Source organism: Cygnus olor, chromosome 14, assembly GCF_009769625.2.
Source record: "Cygnus olor isolate bCygOlo1 chromosome 14, bCygOlo1.pri.v2, whole genome shotgun sequence".
NCBI classification, from domain to species: domain Eukaryota; kingdom Metazoa; phylum Chordata; class Aves; order Anseriformes; family Anatidae; genus Cygnus; species Cygnus olor.
In genome coordinates, this window is record NC_049182.1 from 2159600 (window position 1) to 2174791 (window position 15192).

The 15192-nt window shown below is 48.4% G+C and overlaps 1 protein-coding gene across 7 annotated transcripts in view; it reads left to right on the forward strand.

Annotated features, from left to right (window-relative positions):
• The first annotated feature begins 8072 nt into the window (after nucleotides 1–8072).
• RAPGEF6 (Rap guanine nucleotide exchange factor 6) overlaps nucleotides 8073–15192 on the forward strand; it is a 125025-nt gene continuing 117905 nt past the window's right edge. For all 7 annotated transcript variants that reach the window (XM_040573964.1, XM_040573968.1, XM_040573966.1 and 4 more), the window contains exon 1: nucleotides 8073–8364. In XM_040573964.1, coding sequence (XP_040429898.1) covers nucleotides 8296–8364 — 69 coding nt within the window. In that variant the 5' untranslated portion in view covers nucleotides 8073–8295. The remainder of the gene's footprint in view (nucleotides 8365–15192) is intronic.

Consider the following 15192-nt stretch of genomic DNA (forward strand, 5'->3'; position numbering starts at 1 on the left):
GCTTTTCCCGGAGGGATGTGGAGCTGTCACCTCCCCTCTCGTGCTGCCGCTGGCACCCATCACCGCTCACCGTCGGCGGTGCCAGGCCCCAGGAGCTGCCCCGGCCCCGCTGGTGGTTCCCATCCGTCCCTCCTCTGCCTCCTGGGCGCAGGCTCCTGTAGAGCTTTGCTTTCTTCAGTTTCCTATTGAATTACTCTCGCTGCTGTTCTCGGTTGCAGATCCTTTACCATTTGTGTGCATCCCACTTTTAGACCGCAACTGGAAAAATCTCCGGGGTGGTTCCTGCTACCTCAAGGTCTCCTTAACTACAAGCCCACAAATTGTTTCCATTTCTCTCGGTCTCTTCTTAAAAAGTGCAGCTCGTTTGTAATTCTCTCCTGGAGACAGAGTCAATTAGTAGTTCACAAAATAGCAACTGCTACTGCGAGTGTTTATGTAAAAGAAAACACTTCTGCTGCAGAGGCAGCTCTGCCCTGGACAAAGCCAGCAGTGAAACCCAACTGTTTAAACGCAACGCAGACATCTGTGGAAAGAATCTGCCCACTGGCCAAGACTCCGAGAAGAATATCAGTCACTAGAACAGTTTGAAGAATTCAGCTGCTGAGATGTGTGCTGGTAACACCCCCGGCTTTCAGCTCGCTGGGATGCCACTGAGAGCGTTCCTGGGGGCCGGGGGGAGCTGGGGCGCTCGCAGGGCGGCTCCTCTGCGCGGCGTCAAAGCACAGGGAGCCCAACTCCATGGCCCAGGAGAGTCAGAGTTTGCTGGTTCAGTTGCAGTCGTTGCACACGCGATTATTAAAATCATCTCTTTCCTTGACAATACTGCTCTTGGTGCCGCAGTGCTTCTCGAAGTGAGTGTCCACAGGCCAGGCAGATCTCTGCATGAATTTCATCGCGTTCCCCTTTTGATGGAAACAGCAAAGACCTCTCCAGCCGTAGCTCTGCCGACACCCGGGTAGCAGCCTCCATCACTGCTTCAATATTTCAGGCCAGGGAACAGCTGCATCTCAGCTTTCACCTAGGTGGAGTGCTTAAAAATCGAAATAAATTCCTTCTGCCTCGGTGTCATCACTGTTGTCCCACCCGATAGATCCACCCGGTGCACGCCGCGGGTGCTGCCTCTTGTCGCTCACGGCTCTGCTCCCAGGTGAAGCCTCCTAGCGAGGCAGGTCCCTCTGCGGCACTGGGGTGGGATGTCCGGGTCTGCGGTGAGCATTGCGCCCGCGCTGTGTGCTGGAAGGAGCAGCGAGCGGGTCCTCCGGGAGCTGGTGCTGTGCCCCTGACCCTCCTGCATCCCCCCCTGCAGCTGGGAAAGGACAGACGTTGTCTGGGCTCTTCGGTGCTGAAGGTGGAAGGGAGCCCGCGGTGCCTGCTGCAGGGGACGGGGACAGAGGCCACCGCTGGCCGCCGCCGCCAGTCACCGTCCTGCCACCGCATCTGCTGCGAGGCAGAACTGCCGTGAGACTTAGCAAGGGGAGGAAGGGAGGAAAAACCACACCGAGTGGAAGGAGAGTCATCTGCACATCTTCTCGGAGTTAAAAATAAACAGGGTTTTGCTCGCAGAAGACAGTTTGTTCTGCTGTGAGAACGTGAGCACGCTGTACGCTTCTGCAATTGAAGGCTACAACCGCCATGCAGAAAACAGGAACTTTCTGGATATTCCGCATGCCTGAGATTTAATGGTTTCACCGGGCCGCCTGATATCATCGCACCCGTGTGGTTGTGCTTGCGTGGGGGGAACCAAACGTCTCATTAGCTCTACGGGGTCATTAAATACCAGAGAACAGATCAGAGGGGATGACCAGGAGGTCTGTCATTGTGCGGAGAGGTGATAAAAGCAGCTGCCGCTGACGAGGGCTGCCTCAGTGTTGGGGACCCAATTTAGCAGCGTGCAGGAGCCGAGCACTTGTGAGCTCACTCATGTCAGTGGGAGCTGTTTTTAAGACTCCGCTCATCAGAAAAATCAGGCCAGCAGCATCGAGATGTGACTAAAACCAGAGGACAATAGAGGGAATTTTGGCCTACATAGCTTCGCAATGAGTTCACAGCGCATTCCTGGCTCCCAGGCCTGCTCTGAGTCTCCTAAACTATGCAACGTTTCTTCGTAATCAAATTATAGTTTGTACACACGGGCAGGGACACGAACACCCGGACACGTCTCTTCCTACGGATGTACAGGACCCGGGCCGGCCACGAGAGCATGCATCGCGGCTGCGAGGGGCTCGTGGCTGCTGGCACCAGCAGCGAGGAAACGCCGAGAGTCTTCCCCGGCCCTGGGCTCTGTTCAGGCAGTGTAATGGCTCTCGTAGCGTTTCGCCAACAAGGAGCACGTTTTCTGTTGCACAAAGCGGAGAAATCGCTTGTCAGGCAGTCATTAGCAATTTCTTAATCGGGTTGATTGCAAGCTGAGAAAAAGTCTAGACTGCTGGCCTGTTATTTGGCAGCGCAGAGGTTGTTTATTATCGTTCCACATGCTCGGAGAATTACTCCGTTTGCTTAAAAGGGGGGGAGGACTGAAATCCTATTTACTCTACTCTTTATCATATTTAAACTGGCTGCCCTCCGTAGGCAAACCATGTTTTCTGCGGGCTCAGTGTTGTCAGCCAAAGCGTCGTCCACTTGCAAATGTCAGAGATACATGGAAGGATAATATTGAGTTATGCAAGTGTTTGGCTTTTTGCCTCTGAAAATAGCTACTCAGGAGAAAAATACAAATAACATTACATGTTCTCTCCGGGTTACAACAGGTCACAGTCGCAAAATGGCCAGTGTTTGTGAAATCATCTTGCAACCTTTAAATGTACAACTCTAAGCAGAACCCAGAAATTAATTAAGGTTATTTTTCGTTAATTAAGGAAGTAATGAAAGATTTTGGAATCAGATGTGTTGAACTGGCCACTGATTGCTGGCGCAGGGTTATCCCTGGAAAGAATCCGTTCTTCTTTCGATTTTTGGTATTCAGCTTTATCGATGCCCGGCCTGTTCTCTCGCCCACCCTTCCTTTTCTGGTGGCTCTTGGCACGAGGCTTCCTATAAATGAGGAATATCTTTCAGCTAAGGTTTTAACTTGATTATAACAACAAAGGAAATGCAAATGTGGAGTCACTGGCTCCAGATTGCTTCCTGTCAGGGCAGGTTTTCCCCCTCCTCCCTCGTCTTTGCTTTTTTCAGCCTAGAGCTTGGACATCTGTATGCTGTTGCTGGATGCCTCGAATATCCAGACAGGTCCATATGCTCTTTTAGCTTTTGCCAACAAAGTGCTGAGGCTGGAATCAAATACGTCCAGGTTTTGTGCAGAAAGAGTGAAACGGCAGGAGAAAGACAGGCCGTTCGATAAAAGCGCCTGTTTCAGACAGAAGGAAACGGAGCTGTTCCACTACGGTGTGTGTGTCTCTGCTGGGGTAAAAACTTCTGGCTCGGAGCAAATCAGCTGGTTTTATTTCAGACGGTATTTTATAGCAACTTTGAATGGTTTTGTCAGTTCTTACGCTGCTTTACGGGGCAGATGGGAGGGCCTGGTGCCCTGGCTGCTGCCCTTGGCACGCGGCCCTTTGGCAGCACGGCGGGCACCCAGCCGTCCCCCTCTGACTTGCAACCCAACCTTTCGAGGGACTCGCCAGAGGGCAACGCACCTCTCGACGGTGGCTTTTCACATTTGGACGTGGAAATGTCAGAGGCAGGTGAGGAGCTGCATGCTAGCAAGCGCTGCTGGCCATGGGATAGCCGGTACGGCTTTGAGATAAGCAGCGCTCCCTGTCCTCGCTGGCAGATTTCAGGCTCCGTGTCAACAGGCATCTTTGTTTTCACAGAAACGTTAGCAAGCCAACAGCAAATAACCTCAGTCGCTGTTTGCTTTAGCAGCCTGTGCCTAGCACGGGACTGCAGTCCCAAAGGCATGACCGAGTAGGCGCTGCCCGAAACAACACCCAGAGCGAGGGGCTCTGGAGCGCGGCCACTCGCTGGCTCCCATCCCCACCGCAAAGCCCAGCCCACGGAGATGCCCCCGGCTGCCCTCAGCCAGAAGAAATGCCCGAAGCTGGCCAGAACCGAGGCACAGCGACCGGCCACCGTCTCCACAGGACGCGTTCACCCACAGCAGCTCCGGCTCCAGCTCCTCATCCCCGTCCCCGTGCCCGCCGCCAGCGCTCAGCTCCTGGGGAACAGCACGGACCGGGGAGCGTGAAAAGCGAGGGAAATTGTCACCAGAGGCAAAGCATAAGTAGAGAAACATCGTGTGCCCTGTATTTAAAAATTGTTAGGTTTCCCATTTGTTCCTGTCTCGATGATCAGGGCTGAAAAGCAAAGGTTTGGCTGTAACAACAACCTCTGTAGCTGCTGGCATGTAAGTGGCCTTCTAGTTTCAGCCTTTGGGGAAAATGTGTGTGGGAAAGGAAACCTGTGCTAGCGTTGAGTTGAAGAGAAGAGGAAAGATGGGTTTTTAGGTTTAAAATTTTTGTTATCATACAGCAGAAAGATGAAGTTAAAGATCTCATAATTCTAATGCATTTTGACATTTTACCTTTACCCTTTGCACTGAAAGTGGGGAGCTGTGCCTCGGAAGGGGCAAAGTAAGTGGTAGAATACGAAATGACCGCTTCATACTCACACCTCATTTTGCAAAAATGATGTGTAAGCTTGCAATTTCTGGGACATAATTTCAGAAATTGAAATTTTGAGTGGCAAAAGGCTGTTTTAGAAAGGAGCTCAGTATTCTTATCTGGGCAGGCAGGTGGTCAGTGTCGCAACATTGCAAAAATGTAACTGCCCTGCAAAAAGTGCCCTCACACGAAATTCCCAACTGTCTCTGTGCATTCACCATTTCAGGCACTTTTACTGAGCCATAACAAACACAGAAAATTAATCATCAGAATAAGCAAATATGGTTAAAACAGTCTGAATAGTGTCTTCCCATTGGGGGATCCCAGAACATTTTGTTTTTCCTCTGGTCAGGCAGAGAATTAGTTTGTATTTTCCATGCAGCGTGGTGAACACATACTTAACCAGCCTTTTGTCAACGATGTGAATGAATCTCTGAAGGGGATTTTTTTTTTTTTTTTTAAAGCTGAGAAATCAAAACTGATAGCCTAAAAGCCATATTGGAGAGCAAAGAAGGAAATTGGCAGACTATAATAGATCTCATGGGAACGAGAATTGTATAGAATACTTGAAAATACAAGAAAAAATATCTTGGTGTATGATGATTGTGTATTTTTCCCACTGGGAGAGGTGAGGAAATTAAATTTTACCCTGAAGAATCTGGGACGTGTGCATGACGGTGAAAGGTGTGAGATGAAAAGACAACTTTGCAAGTGGCGGTGAAACCGAACGACTGAAGGCACACACCGGCACGAGGCCACGCACTACGTAATTTAGCTGATCTTTTCAAAGTCACTGACATTTGAAGTAGAAACATTTAATCTCCTTAGATTGCAATTTATCTGTATAAATAGCAGCACACCTTTGCTTCTTATATGTAAGGCTACACATATTATTATTTTTTGATAAATAAAATATGATGTGGTGATGCTTAATTAGGGTAGTGATACAATCCAGACAAAAGGGAAGCAGATTTTCCCTTCCACACAGACAACAGGCATCCTGCTTGACCACATCCTTTAATCCCAGCCCTGAAATTACTCACTCGTGAAAGCTTCTTAATTGTATTTAAATACATAGGCTTTACCATGTGGAGACATTAGCTGTAACACCAGTAAGCAGTTAGGATCATGACACTCATTTCCATTGTTCTCGAGATATTTGGGAAAATAAACCTGACAGCTGAAATAGCCCCTGGAATAACTGCAGCTATTACAGCCATTACATATCCAAATTCAGGTATTTTTGGAGTGAGGAAAGTCTTGTTTCACGAGCCAGTTGAGCCGAGCAATTAAATGGGAATAGACGCTTTTGATCCTATTTGGTACCTCTACATACACTGCTCGATACGTGTCCATTGGCTAGTGTACAAAACGTAAGAGAATTTGTGGGAAAAAGAGAAAGGGATTCTTAGGCCGTTAATTCTATTCCCAGGTCGAGTGCCCATTTCTGCATTATTTTGGTTGCAGAAATGCCAAACAGCTAGAATAGCTGGTAGAATGAGTTAATTTCTAACAACCAGGATTAGGATTTAAATTATTACAGATCCAGAGAACCTCCATGGCATAGATTTCAGTTACACATTTCGTTCTGTCTTCCATTAAGCTTTTTTCTTAGTCAATTGCACTTGGGGAATATTAACTAATCTTTTACATGATACCTAACTATAAACTGAGCTGACAAAGAAAAATTACTCGATTCGCTCTTAGATCTCTGGTTGAAGAAAGAGAAAGCATGAAGGAAAAAAAAAAAAAGAAAGAAAAATAATTGTTTAATAAAGAAGGCTTCATGATCCAATTCTTTTCCACTTGCTTCTCCTCGATTTGGATTTCTGGCAGGGGATCTCAGAAGATTCCCACACTACCGGAAATAACATTTTATGTATTAAAGTTGAAAAAGGATAACATGTTCTGCCAAAGAACTTGTACAAACTTCTGACCTTTGGAACAATAATAGGCATGGTATTTGGGAATGTTAATTTTATTACTGCAGTTCAAAATTAACTAAAAAAAAATACAGTCTCGGTAGACTTTATGAGAGTGAGACCCTGTCCTTACCTGATGGTCAATCTAGAGAGCATCTTACGTTGTCTGTCCCTAGCAGAAACAGTGTAATGACTTTGTGATCTTATGAATACTTGCTTTTAAGACCAGGGCCATCCATTCAACTGTCATTGTGCCTGCAGTGGTACTAGGCACAACACCAAAAAGGTCTACAGTTAAGGAAATGTCAAATTTCCTCAGATTTGTCTTTGAAGGAAACACTAGAAATATTATAAATCAGCTTGGAACGGCCATTAAAGACCTTCAGTACAACAAAGACAATTGTGCCATAAAGGGCAAGCGGTAAAGAGAACTGGAAGAAATACTGGAGAAAGGGAAGAAACAAGAACACTCTTGTTTATTCGGAAGGAAAGAGGGGAAAAAAAAAAAAAAAAAAAAAAGGGCATTGAAGTACAAACACAAGCTGTGTGCCTGCATGGCTTTCATCTCATGGCTTTACAAAACTTGGCGTGAGGAAGGAAGTCTTCCAGGGCTGTGGTCCCCAGGGGCAGCCCTCTCTGGAGATGCAGGCCTTCGGGGGATGTAGAAATGGGCCTGTATCCACTGCTGCCAACCCAAAGGCCTTTTGAGCAATTTAAGTGCCTTTTTTAGGGCTGAAACACAGATCCCGGAAGCGCCTTTTGTGGCACTGCTCAACCTGTGCCACGCAGGGGTTGAGGCTCTGGTGTCACGCAAGGCCTGCCCTGAGGTCTCAGCGCCTGAACCCACAGCCATAAAGGTCAAAATAAAGATTTTATTAAACGCATAACTACTTTATTAAATATGGTTGTGGAACACGCTGCGGGCAGGAGCACGGGAGCGAAGACACTGTGCTAGTAAGGAGAACGGGACCCCTGCCCAGAAATACTGTGTGACTGGGAGAAGTGTGTTTTATTTGACGCCCAAACGGGACTAACGCAGAAAAGGGGCCGTTCCAGGCGACCAGGTACGGCTGCAGCGATCCCAGCCCCGAGGCCCCCGGGCGCGTCCCACAGCCCGGCCCCGGAGCCCCTCAGCCCTCGCTGGGCGGGAACCCCCCGGCACCGCCCCGCGCATGCGCCGCGCCCCTCCCAATCCTCGCGAGCCTTCCCTCCGCGCCTCTCCCCGCCCCGCCCCGCGGCAGGCGAGGGGAGGGGCCCGCCTGAGCCCCGCCCCTCCCTCTCGCCCCGCCCCTCGGCCTTCCTGCTGATTGCTGTGGTTAAAGGGCCCGCTCTCGCGCTTTTTCCCCCCTGGGCGGTGGGGCGGGGGGGGGGTGTGCGGCGCCGGGAACCGGGGCGGCGGCAGCGGCCCGCGGGGGCGGCGGGGCTGAACCGAGCCGAGGCGGGCTCCGCACACGGGCCGGGAGCCGGAGGAAGGTCGGAGCTCGGCGGCGCCGCCAACTTCCCCGCCCGCCCGCGTGGCTTTGTGCGCGGCCGGCGGGCGGAGCCGCGGGGCTCGGGCGGGGCGCGGGGAGTCCCGCTCGGGCCGGTAACTTCCCGCGGCTCGGCTCGGCTCGGCTCGGCACGGCCCGGCCGCCGCTGGGGCCGCGCGATGGGCAGCGGCGGCGGCGGCCGGCGGAGGGCGGCGGGAGCCGGGGCCACCTGCCCCGAGCCCCGCTGCTGAGCCGGGAGCCGGGAGCCGGGCACCGCGGCCTCCGCCCTCTGGTCCCGCCGCCGCGATGAGCGCGGCCGTGGAGCCCCGGGCCAAGCAGGCGCTGCGGAAGAAGCCGGCGGAGAGGACGGCGGAGGTGAGCGAGCCGCGGAGCCGCCCCCCGGGCCGGTGCTCACCTGCGGGGCACGGAGCGGGGCCGTGTCCCCCCTATCCCCCCCCACCCCGCGTTGCTTTCCCCGGGCACCGTCAGCGCCCCGGGGGGTGAGCCCGGGGGGGGGGGGGGGGGGCTCCGGGGTCCGGGGGGGGTTGGCGGGTCTGGGGGCGGTGTGAGAAATCGCCTTCCTCGGCGTGGTTTTGCGATGTGTGCAGGAATTGGGGGTGTGAAGTGCTCCGCGGGATGGCCCTTTGGGGCGGGGAGGCGTCTGTTGCCCCGTGGTGCTGGTGGGAGAGCAGGGCACCCGGCCCTACAGACCCGGGGCAGAGCCCCTTGGGCACCCCCTTGTGGGATGGGGACCCCCCCAGCACCCCTTTCCTTGGGACACCTGATAGTTCTTGCTCGGGTGTCTGCTCCCTACATTAATGATGAGAGCGCTCTTCCGCGCCTGCCTCTCTTCTTTCGGTCTTATTCCTATCAGCCCGCTCTTGCCCCAGACCTCTTCTCCCCGTTGCTCGGCTCTGTGCCTCGCCCAGCAGCGTTCCCCTCACTGCATGGCTTGTGCCTGTTCCCCCTCCGTCCGTCGTGACCCGGCACCGGGTGGCTCGGCCGGCGTGGCCGCAGGTTGCTGCTGCTGCTCCCCGTGTCCAGGCCTCCTGGCTGGGAAGGATTTTTTTGTGATAGGCATCCCTGATTTTCCCCTCGAACAATTGTTGTGGTATTCTGTAGAAATGCCGCCTTCTTTGGGTTAAAACTGCCTTAAAATACAAGTTTTGCGTAGCCGTGTAACTTTGAGCTGCCGGATACCGCGGTGTCCAGCGCCTTGGTGCTGTGCTCGGGGCTCGCGTGGCTTTGTGCGGGTTCCCCTGGGCTCTGACACCAGAGGTGTGTGCAGGTCTGAATTTGCTGAGGTATCTCAATTGGGGAAATCCTAGAAAAATAAAAGCCCTTTGCTAATCTGACTAATAGCACCTCTAAAAATGATTTAAAAAATCTTAATTCCCTCGCTAATCTGGCCCCTTTTTTTGGCAGGCACTTAGAGACACTAACCAGCGAGCCTACTCGTGATTAAAGTTAAACACGTACTTAAAACTTGGCAGGGCTGGGGCCTCTGCTCTCGCTGCCTGTTGCTGAGCGGGTAATTACAGTCCCATCGCTTCTGTTTTCTTGGGGTACTTTCTGTTTACATGGGTTTAGAAACTCCCCTGGTCCCAAGGAAAGCTTTTCCCTTTGGGTCTGGGAGTCCCTCTGCGGGCACAGGGCGCTGCCCGACCCCGCTGCCGCCTTGCTGGGTGCGATGGCAGATGGGTACGGGGCGATAAGGGAACCAGAGGAAGCTATTGCAACAGTATTTTATTATTTTTTTTAAATTTTACTTCGCAAGTTGTGCCGCGCACCCTGACCTGTCGCTTCCTCCTGGAGGCACGCAGAGCCGGTGCGGGCCTGGCAGGGGTGCGCCAGGCGGTGACTCCTGCCTGCAAGCATCCCGTGGTGCGCGGGCAAAGAGCCTGACTTCGCCTCTCCCTCCTCCTCCTCCCGGGGAGAGGTATCATCAGCGCCTCCCACGTGAATTCAGCTGCGTGGGGCTGCTCCTGTCCTTCCACCGCCTTGTTGTACAGGGGGAAAAAATAATTCCCAAACCGTAGCTGAGATGTTAAGGTGAACCAAAGCTCCTGGTCTGGATGAGTTCCAGTCACTTGTAGTCCCTCTCTGCTCCCCCCCTCTGTCTCTGCCCCTGCCGTTTATAGGAGCAGCTCACCTGGGTGTTACAAATTACAGGGTTGGGGCGGCACTGATTAGTAGCGTGGTCTGGTGCTTCCTAACTATCAGCTCTGTGGCAGTCTCTGGAGAAATACAGGTAAATAATACCCTTGTCAATTTTCGCTTGTGAGTGGTGTGATTATGGATGTGACTGTGATTTTTAGGACTCTTTCTTGACAAAGTGTTTTAATTTGTAAGCACTAAGGAGCTAAGCAGGGAGGTATTAAAATATTTTAATAACTTGCTTATTTTGGAGCATTATCTAGATGGCTTGCTTAAGTACAAAATTTTAATTCTTGCTGCTATAAATATTTTTGTTTGGAAAATCTCTGTTAGGGCAAGTTTTCAGTGTTGTGGTAACATTCCGATGTTTGTTAATTGTTAAAGTGGGTAACTTATGCATATTAGACATGTACACACTTGACTTTTTTCTTTGGTAGCTGTTGCTCAGATACTTGGTGTGCTCTAATTGTTAATTTCTTGGGGAGGGATTTTGAACTCCTGGAGGTTAGCTAGCATTGAATAATACAATACATCTGTATGTAATGGCTATTCTGTTACTCTATTTAGTAACTTTTTTTGGTATTGCCTAAATCTGGGAAATCTATGAGCAGCTTCCCCCTCCCCTGGCTCACTGTAAACTCATATAGGTGCGTGGTGCGAGCTGGCTGTGCTCGTGGAAAGTCTTTTAAAGTGTTTGCTTGTAGGCTGATAGCTGTGTGCATGTGAGATTGGCTGCCCAGGATTCCAGTCCCACGTTTCTAAAACGTGTCATTCAGAGGTTACAAAGAACCGACTGTGACAGCGTGCTGAGGCTGCCTACCAGCCTGTCTGTCTCGAGGGTTCAGCCTCAAAGCGCAGAACATGCGGGGATTGTGCCAGATGTTGGTTTTGATACCAGATTATCCCAACAAATAATCCTTCAGCACGCACTGTCCTGTCAGATAGAGGAAACTTTTTTGCTAGTTGAACACTTGTTCACTTAAAAAAAAAAAAAAAAAAAAAAAAAAATTCAGCAACAACAAAAAACTTGTTTAATGTTTGAATACCTGCATTTGTCTTCCAGGGTTATGCTGATGTCTGTGTGGTGTTAAATGTGGGAGTACTTACACATGTAGATCCTCTCGATCTTGCAGGCTGGGAATTTGGGATTTGTGTACTTCCATGCGCGGCTTTAGCTTTGTCTTGTACATCTTTGTGCCTGTTCCTTATGTCACAAGTGGGGATATTAAATTAGTAATTCGGGAGTATTTTAATAGAAGGAAATTGTTTGTTCAAAGCGGTAGGAGGGAAAGACAAATGTTTATGCCACCATGTGTGCTCTCTCATTAAAGGTTTAATTTTTCGAGGCCCAGAATTGCTTATCTGATCCCTGCAAAGGCTGTGATGTTAGTCTGCTGGGGAGTGGTTTAATGCCTACAGCAGATAAGGTCTCCAAGGCTGATAGGGCAAAATAGCAAATACTTATGCTCCTTTTTTTTTCCTTTAACTCCTGTGAGCGTGCTGTCTTCATCTTTATTGGAACCCTTTCCCAATGTCATCTCCTCTCAGTTCTTCATGACTTTGTTCTAGGCAATATTACCTATCCGTGGTGAAAAAGCTTTGCTTTTACTGGGCTTCAAAGAGTTAGCTTATTTTTATACTGTAAGCTCTCGTATTTTCCTAACTTTGTACTATGTCTTGTTTCAGCAATTCTCGATTAATGTTAATTCAACTTTATTTGGCAATACTAACTCCTCCTCCTCTTCCTGTTCCCTCTTTATTAATACAGTGGAAAGGGAAAGAAACTAATTTGCACAATTGTGTCATAACAGAGTCTGCTATTTGGAGTGTGTATGCGATGCTTCTTGATCTCTTATAAATAGAGAAATATATCCGCATGAATCTAAATCATGCGCAAATAGTACATTGATGGGCATTATAAAATGGTTGTAATAAATAAAATAAATTATTGCTGACAGCGTAACAAAGGCACTCTTGTACTGTAGCACAGCTGAGCCAAACAGAGGAGAACATCTGCTTCTTGTTTCCAGAAATAACTGGTATTTTGAAGTGTTTTTTCATCCTTTTTAATAATTTTCTGTAAACTCAGTAGGTGAAATGGGATTAGCCTTTGTTAAAATTCATTGTTTCTGCAGTTCACACTGAGCTTTTAGCATTGTAATGTAACAACAGTGTTGTTTTTGAATAGCCATTTAACGTAATCAGAATTGTAGACTCTCTGCAAAATCTAGATGCTTGCAATTATCTTAAACCCAAAAAGAGATTTGAATTAAATGAAGTTACAGATGCTGCTTTGTATTTAATAAAAATTCCTTACTGTTAGGATGTGGGCCTCCAAAACTGGGAAAGAGTAATGATGGAAACCTGACTCCTGCTGTAATTTTCTACTACCTAACCTCTGTCTTACATTTTCTTTCTCATTTTTTGTTAGTGATATGTTCTTTTATAGCTGGTGCTTTCTAAAACTTTGTCATGCAAGTAGCAATTTCAGAGCTCAAACTGAAGACGCCCAATAGTTACCCAGTGTAAAATATTGGAGTTTTTTCTGTGGCTCTGTTTTTGGTGCATTTTTAAGAGGGACTCCCAGCCTGTGCATCAAGAATTGACCTGTGCTATGTTACCTCTGTCACTTACCTTGCAGAGACCTGGTGTACTCTTGGCATGTGACTGTGTGTGGAAGTTGGAAGAAACCTCTAAAATGAACACGGTTATCTCTGGGTCAGGAAGGAGATTGCGAACGCATACGGATATGCCTGTAGTTAACTACTAATAAATTCCTGGCTGGCGAGTTCTGTACCACATGCAGATTGCCTTTCTGTACTCATACGACAGCAATTATTATTTACAGTTACAAGAACATAAAGCCTTGTAATATAATTATGAGTACTTTACAGGCAGCCTTGTGAAGGTGACAGATACAGTTTTGATTTTCTAGTCACACAGAGTGAAAATAAACACATAAAAACAACTTATTTCATCAGCCAAACTGTTGAGTAGCTGCAGCTTAAGAGAGACTTGAGAGTGCTTCACCCCGGCCCTGGGCTCTGCCTAGGTGACACCAGATTTTTATTTGGGTTTATGTCACTTATTTAAAGTTCAGAGCAGTCATACCTGAGAAGTGACACTGTGGATATCATGTTGGCGACAGATGGATCTTAAGACTGAGGTTTTCCTCACAAGAAGAGTGCAGTTTCCTAGTTCATGAAGCAGGTCCTGACGTTCTTTATTACTTTAATGAAATGGCAATAAACCTCTCTTCCTCCTTAACTTCCTTGCTGTGTAGTTTTCGGCTGAAAGTAAAATAAAAATGCAGTTTTTTTTCCAGGCTGCTCATTAAATGAACACGGTTAAGCTCATAATAAATGCAGCACTGACAGTCCTGCAGACTGTGCATAGCCCGGTAACACCGCCCCGGAGCTTTGGGAGACCTGGGTCTTAGCCACCAGCTCCGTGTGTTAGGAAGTTGCACCTTGACATCCGAGTTGATCAAGAATGATGCTCTTTGATGGACCCTGCTCAGGCCTTTATTCCAAAAATTCACACAGACCAGCTGATGCAGGTATGCCAGTAGTCAGACGTGCAGGTGATGTGTGGTGTCCCCCCTTCCAGGGACTGGCAAGGAACAATCTCTCTTGTGGATAATTAAAATTAACCCTGCATTGTTAATCTGTAGTGGCTGAGCATAGGACTGACTTGGAATTCACCAGAATGGAAAGCAAAGTCTTACTTAAATTTAGGGGAATTCTTCTGTGTTTCTTCAGTTGTTTTCCTCACTTGGGACGTACAGTTGGTTTGTCTGCTTCTTGGCCAGAACTGCTTCTAAATCTGACATATGTTTCAATACCCAAATAATTCAGATTATCACTAGTTGGAACTTCAAGTATGACACACTTTCTGAAGCTGAAATCAGCCCTAAATTAGTTGCACTTAAATAAAATCCATCTGTTGTTTCAAGTGAACCGAAGTACAATATTGGAGCATCTACCAGTTTTTAACCAAATGTCAATATGTGTAAATACTCAGCTGTAAGAGGTTGAATGTCTCTTAGGGTTTTTGTTTATTTTTGACAATTTTTTGAGCTTATTTTTGTTGCTCGTTCAGCAGCAAGACTGAAGCATTGCTCATATTAGTCTTTTGATTGTTTGTCTCAGACACAAATAACACCACACTGAGCTTTGGACAAAGCGCCGTCGGTGTTCGCAGAGGAGGGCTTCTTGTTTGGGAGCTGTGCAGATGTCTGTTGGCAGTACCTGCGCAGGAACTGCACTTCTGCTTTGCAGAAATAAATATTTTTTCCAGCTTTCTTAACAGTTAAGGCCAGTTGAGTTGGGTCAAATTTAGGTTCGAGGTTCCAGCCAAATAGATCATTTTTCAGGGTTCTGTTTTAGGGCTGAGTACATACAGTGGCTTTACTGAAGTGTCATTATAGCATTAATGAATAGATGCTGCTTAAATTTAGACTTTGTCCAACAAAGTTCCCGTGTTCAAAGAACTTAATATTAAACAAGTAAGTAATGTGAAGGTTTGTTGGGTGGTGAATTTCTTGTGTTTAGCGTCAGTTTCCGTATTAACCCATCTTGTGGGTGAGGGTGTAGAAAACTGTCCTGGAGAAGAATACTAGGGCAGGAGTGAAAGGAATAAACAAACTCGGATGGAAACTTTGATTTGTAAACTGCCCTGAAGCAGGTGTGTGAGTTCTTGATTAGTTATTTTCACAACAATTTTACAATTTTATGAACCAAAATTGCTTTAAAAGGTGTGCATGGGGGGAAGCGTGTTATCCAGAATAGAACTGCCTGTTTTTATTTTCATCTCTCAGGCTGGGTGAAATGCTAGAGAAGGTAAACCTGTAATAAAAACTTGGAAAAGCAGATCCACCTGAACGTTTGTTATCAGCACCACCTTGGGTGATGAATAACCTGGGAACGCTCTTGTGTCCTCCCGTCGGAGGCTGGGACCTGGCAGGAGGCCCTGTCAGGGCGTTCTCAGCTCTCGGGTGCTTACGTGGGGTTTGTGGCCGTCGGTGTGCTCCTGGAAGTGTCGTGG